Source organism: Glycine soja, chromosome 4 (assembly GCF_004193775.1).
Source record: "Glycine soja cultivar W05 chromosome 4, ASM419377v2, whole genome shotgun sequence".
Taxonomy (NCBI): Eukaryota; Viridiplantae; Streptophyta; class Magnoliopsida; order Fabales; family Fabaceae; genus Glycine; species Glycine soja.
The window spans coordinates 7560201-7565814 of record NC_041005.1 but is presented as its reverse complement, the minus strand read 5'-3'; the positions used below and the strand labels follow the sequence as shown (position 1 = coordinate 7565814).

Genomic DNA, 5614 nt, shown 5'->3' with positions numbered 1-5614 from the left:
CATCCATTTTAATATGAGTGATTATATTTCTCTCTTTCCGTCATATTTTTTTCTCTCATGAAAATAGCACTGTCTTTTTAAAGCGTAATTTATTTATAAAATATGTTTTAAAAAAACAAAGTAATAATAAAGATTTAATGTGTATACATATATGAATGATTATGTTGAGGAGAAGTACATACTATACATATTGGAACAGGTGCTGGATGAGTATAAAGTATATATACAAGCACTGATGTTATTCTTTGATGAGGCATTGGTAGTGGAATGAGTATAAACGTAAAGCCTCTTTAGCAACAAAGATGTTTACTTCTCCCAGCAATAGTAGTACTTGAGCAAGAACCTGCCTTTTTCATCATCAAGGCTTGTCACTGCTTCCCCCCAAGTGATCCACTCAAACCCCATTCTTCCATCTTATATACATCTCTTACACCCTTCTCCTTCCTTGCAAACCTTTTCACACTAACCACACCCCTCCTCTTTCTCTCTCAAAATGAGCCACCCCTTCATCACCCTCTTCGCCACCATCATACTCATCATAGTTTCCCTCTCACAGGCCATCACCACCAAGAATAATAATCAGTCACAGTTTTTCTCTCTGATGAAGGACTTGTCTCTCTCGGGGAAATACCCCACGAATTGGGACGCTGCAGGGAAATTAGTACCCGTGTGCGGCTTCACCGGAGTCACCTGCAACACCAAAGGTGACGTTATCAGCCTCGACCTCTCAGATCGGTCATCACTTTCTGGAAATTTCCCACCAGATATATGCTCTTACCTTCCACAATTACGTGTTCTCCGCCTCGGCCACACTAGGTTCAAGTTCCCCATAGACACCATCCTCAACTGTTCCCACCTGGAAGAGCTTAACATGAACCACATGTCCCTCACCGGCACGCTCCCTGATTTCTCTTCCTTGAAAAAATCCCTCAGGGTTCTCGACTTGTCCTACAACAGCTTCACTGGCCAGTTCCCCATGTCGGTCTTCAACCTCACCAACCTCGAGGAGCTCAACTTCAACGAAAACGGAGGCTTCAATCTGTGGCAGTTACCTGCGGATATCGACAGGTTGAAAAAACTCAAGGTCATGGTGCTCACAACGTGCATGGTGCATGGCCAAATCCCTGCGTCCATAGGGAACATAACTTCCCTCACCGATCTTGAGCTGAGTGGGAATTTCCTCACGGGACAAATTCCCAAAGAGCTTGGCCAGCTGAAGAATTTGCAACAGCTTGAGCTTTACTATAACTACCACCTCGTTGGGAACATACCTGAGGAGTTGGGGAACCTGACGGAGCTCGTGGATTTGGATATGTCGGTGAACAAGTTCACCGGGAGCATCCCCGCGTCGGTGTGTAGGCTTCCGAAGCTTCAAGTGTTGCAGCTCTACAACAACAGCCTCACCGGAGAAATCCCAGGTGCGATTGAAAACTCAACAGCTTTGAGAATGTTGTCTCTCTACGACAACTTCCTCGTAGGGCATGTTCCCAGGAAACTGGGACAGTTCTCCGGGATGGTGGTTCTTGATTTGTCGGAGAACAAGTTTTCTGGACCGTTGCCAACCGAGGTTTGCAAGGGAGGTACGCTTGGGTACTTTCTCGTTCTGGATAACATGTTTTCTGGTGAGATACCACAGAGTTATGCCAACTGCATGATGCTGTTGAGGTTTAGAGTGAGCAACAACCGTTTGGAGGGGTCTATTCCCGCGGGACTCCTTGCTTTGCCACACGTTTCAATCATTGATTTGAGTAACAACAACCTGACCGGTCCGATTCCTGAGATTAACGGAAATTCTAGAAACTTGTCTGAACTGTTCCTTCAGAGGAACAAGATTTCAGGTGTCATAAACCCCACCATATCTAGAGCCATTAATTTGGTCAAGATTGATTTCAGCTATAACCTTCTGTCTGGTCCAATCCCTTCCGAAATTGGCAACCTGAGAAAGCTTAATTTGCTTATGCTGCAAGGAAACAAGCTGAATTCCTCCATCCCCGGTTCACTTTCTTCATTGGAGTCTCTCAACCTTCTTGATCTCTCCAACAATCTTTTAACCGGGAGCATCCCTGAAAGCCTCTCTGTGCTGCTACCAAACTCTATTAACTTCTCACACAACCTTCTTTCGGGTCCAATTCCTCCCAAACTTATAAAAGGGGGTTTGGTGGAAAGCTTTGCTGGGAATCCTGGGTTGTGTGTGTTACCGGTGTATGCTAATTCATCGGATCATAAGTTCCCTATGTGTGCAAGTGCCTACTACAAGAGTAAGAGGATAAACACCATCTGGATAGCTGGGGTGTCTGTGGTTTTGATCTTCATTGGCTCTGCCTTGTTTCTCAAACGTAGGTGCAGCAAAGACACTGCTGCAGTAGAACATGAGGACACACTGTCTTCTTCGTTCTTCTCTTATGATGTCAAGAGCTTCCACAAGATATCTTTCGACCAAAGGGAGATAGTTGAGTCCTTGGTGGACAAGAACATAATGGGGCATGGAGGGTCTGGGACTGTGTACAAGATTGAGTTGAAAAGTGGTGATATTGTTGCGGTGAAGAGGCTGTGGAGTCACGCGTCCAAGGATTCGGCTCCGGAGGATCGGTTATTTGTAGACAAGGCATTGAAAGCAGAGGTGGAGACCCTGGGAAGCATAAGACACAAGAACATTGTGAAACTGTACTGCTGCTTCTCCAGTTATGACTGCAGCCTTTTGGTTTATGAGTACATGCCAAATGGTAATCTTTGGGATTCACTGCACAAAGGTTGGATCCTCTTGGATTGGCCTACTCGTTATAGAATAGCACTGGGGATTGCGCAGGGTTTGGCATACCTCCACCATGATTTGCTTCTTCCTATTATCCACCGAGATATCAAGTCAACTAATATCCTGTTGGATGTGGATAACCAGCCCAAGGTTGCAGACTTTGGGATTGCCAAGGTTTTGCAAGCAAGAGGAGGAAAGGATTCCACTACAACTGTTATTGCAGGAACATATGGTTACTTAGCCCCAGGTACTTTCTCTCACCAAAGTCAATTATGATCATCATTTTAATCTCAAGAAACAATGCATTTATGCAAATTAACATTATATGTTTTCCTTAAATGATACAGTAAATAGTATATGCAAATGGGATTTTATATAGACAATTAGAAATAACTGGGTATGATAAGTTTGTTAGTTTTTATAATAACTAGCTTAAAAATCATAGCTAACACAATTTCTGAAACCATGTAACAATTTTATAGTGTAAAAAAATTAAACTCGATGGTAAATGCTTAAGTATACATTGACTATCAGCATTCAGGCTTTTGTGAACCCAAAAGTACTGCTTGGATATTCTCGTGGTACTGATTTCTGAATGATGCTTTTTCACCATGTAAATAATTGAGGTGCACGATATGAATGTTAAATATATAAGTAGTACTTTGTATCCAAAAAAGCATAGGTAGTACTTGGGGGTTGGAAAATTAGTCATGCGGTAACTTCTCTATCATCTTTTGGTGTTTTATATGTTGAATATTTATTTGCACTTGTTTTCATGGCTGTCGCAGAATTTGCATATTCATCAAGGGCCACCACCAAGTGCGATGTCTACAGTTATGGGGTGATTTTGATGGAACTGTTAACTGGGAAGAAGCCCGTTGAGGCAGAATTTGGAGAGAACAGAAACATTGTTTTCTGGGTTTCCAACAAAGTCGAAGGCAAGGAAGGGGCTAGACCAAGTGAGGTATTAGATCCAAAGTTGTCATGTTCATTTAAGGAAGACATGATCAAAGTGTTGCGGATTGCTATTCGCTGCACCTACAAAGCCCCAACAAGTAGACCAACCATGAAGGAGGTTGTTCAGCTTCTGATTGAGGCAGAGCCACGCGGTTCCGATTCTTGCAAGTTGTCAACCAATGATGTATCAAATGTCACCGTAATAAAGAAACCATATGAATTATAATTATAATAATTTGAGTAGCTTAAAGAAAGGGTAAGAGGGAGCATATGACAACTAAGATAAGCAGTCTCTCAAGATGTAACTGAGAGACTCATTGTAGAGTAGAGAACAAATTAGTATAATCTTTTTTTTTTCTAGACAAGTAGTTTGTAGATTCTATCTTTGACTATGTCTCTTCTCTCTATTGCTGCCCCCTTTTACTGTCTTTGAATTTTGACTTTTGTAAAAATTTCAAGTCAGATTGCTTTGATATCCAAGCTTTTCGGTAATGTACAGTATCTATATTTTAAAGGCCCACACTTGAAAGCATTTGCCAACTTGCTTTGTGGAATTTTGGTTTTTTTCCCTCTTCCTATCAACGCTTTTATTTTGAGCGATGCAAGATGGCTCCAATAAAAGCATATGTTGTGAGGACTGGAAGGTCGTGTGATTCGCAAAGAGCTCCTTTATATATATATATATATAAACAAAATGGGTTCCAGATTCTGAATACAATATTATGGCATTATTTGTATGTGGAGGGGTTCCTTTTCCAAAGTTATCCACTGGAAAATAAAGATGAATGAAATGATTGATTGATGAGAGCATCTTGTTACCATTTTAGCCAGTGAAAGAGAAGAAAGCAGCACCATTAAGCTTTTTCCTTTTTTCCTCTTGAATCCTTTTCCAGTAGAGATTATTGTTTTGTTAAAATGAGGCCTTGGGGATAGAGGCATGAACCACGTTTAACCGTAGGAAGCGAGCCACGAACCTCCACTTACAAGTTGAAAGTTGAATGCCCCTTTGCCCTTAACTTATTAAAAGGATTTTTTTTCAAGTGACATTAGATTAGTAAACCATTTTTCCAATTAATAAAGAGAAACTTTCTAAACACCTCTCACTGCTAGGACAGTACAATCCTAAATTAAAGCTCAAACACTAGTATGCTAAGATGCCAAGAAGAGGAAAAACCAATCAATATCATAATATTTCAAGTATATATTGATACAACAAGATCATCATATTTATATAGTAATCAATGAGGTTACAAGAAACATCAGTTTCGTGTGTGAAAATCAGGAAGAAAGGAATCAGAAAAATAACAATAGAATGAAACCTTTATCATGCTCCAACGACAAAAACTACAAGCAGCACAAAATCACTGGCACATGCTTGCTACCTTGTATGCAAAAATGTTTGCAAAGTGAGTCACACGTGTGCGTACAATTATATGATATATCTGCATTTCTGTGCATTGATGTGCTTTATGAGTGGATGGCGGGGTCGCCCTAGAAGAATGAGATTCACAAACGCAACATTTCTTTAGGCTTGGTGGAGAGCCCATAAAGCAAAAAAGTTAGAAGGTTCGATAAGAATAGTTTTTTTTTTTTTTCTTAAACAAAAAAAAATAAAAGACACAAGGCATCAACTTCCAAAGCATGCTTGGCTGTGAGAGGAAGCTAAATTGAGGACAGGTATGTTCTCCTTAAGTACAATAGGAACCAAAGGATTTCAGATGAGACACTCGGATACTCAGCAGCAGATTTAATAATCAATGCATATTCTATTGATTTATGGAGTATAACCCGTCACAAAGTCAGAAGTATATATATTCTAAATATCTATCTACTCTTGTCTCGTCTCTTCTCATCAACAGTCCCAAAAGGGTGGAATAGACTTTCACTGAATTAAACAGTCACTCA

The 5614-nt window shown here is 40.6% G+C and overlaps 1 protein-coding gene across 1 annotated transcript; it reads left to right on the top strand.

Annotated features, from left to right (window-relative positions):
• Window positions 1–235: 235 nt before the first annotated feature.
• Window positions 236–4249, top strand: LOC114409163 (receptor protein-tyrosine kinase CEPR1-like). The gene is made up of 2 exons (XM_028372511.1): window positions 236–2999; window positions 3541–4249. Exons 1-2 carry the CDS (start codon window positions 494–496, stop codon window positions 3933–3935), a joined length of 2901 nt encoding a protein of 966 aa, XP_028228312.1. The 5' UTR covers window positions 236–493; the 3' UTR covers window positions 3936–4249.
• The last annotated feature ends 1365 nt before the right edge of the window (window positions 4250–5614 follow it).

Coding starts and splice junctions, on each gene's coding strand:
- LOC114409163 (XM_028372511.1), top strand. CDS start 494: ATGAGCCACCCCTTCATCACCCTCTTCGCCACCATCATACTCATCATA. Junction 3,000..3,540: donor ATATGGTTACTTAGCCCCAG/GTACTTTCTCTC, acceptor TGGCTGTCGCAG/AATTTGCATATTCATCAAGG.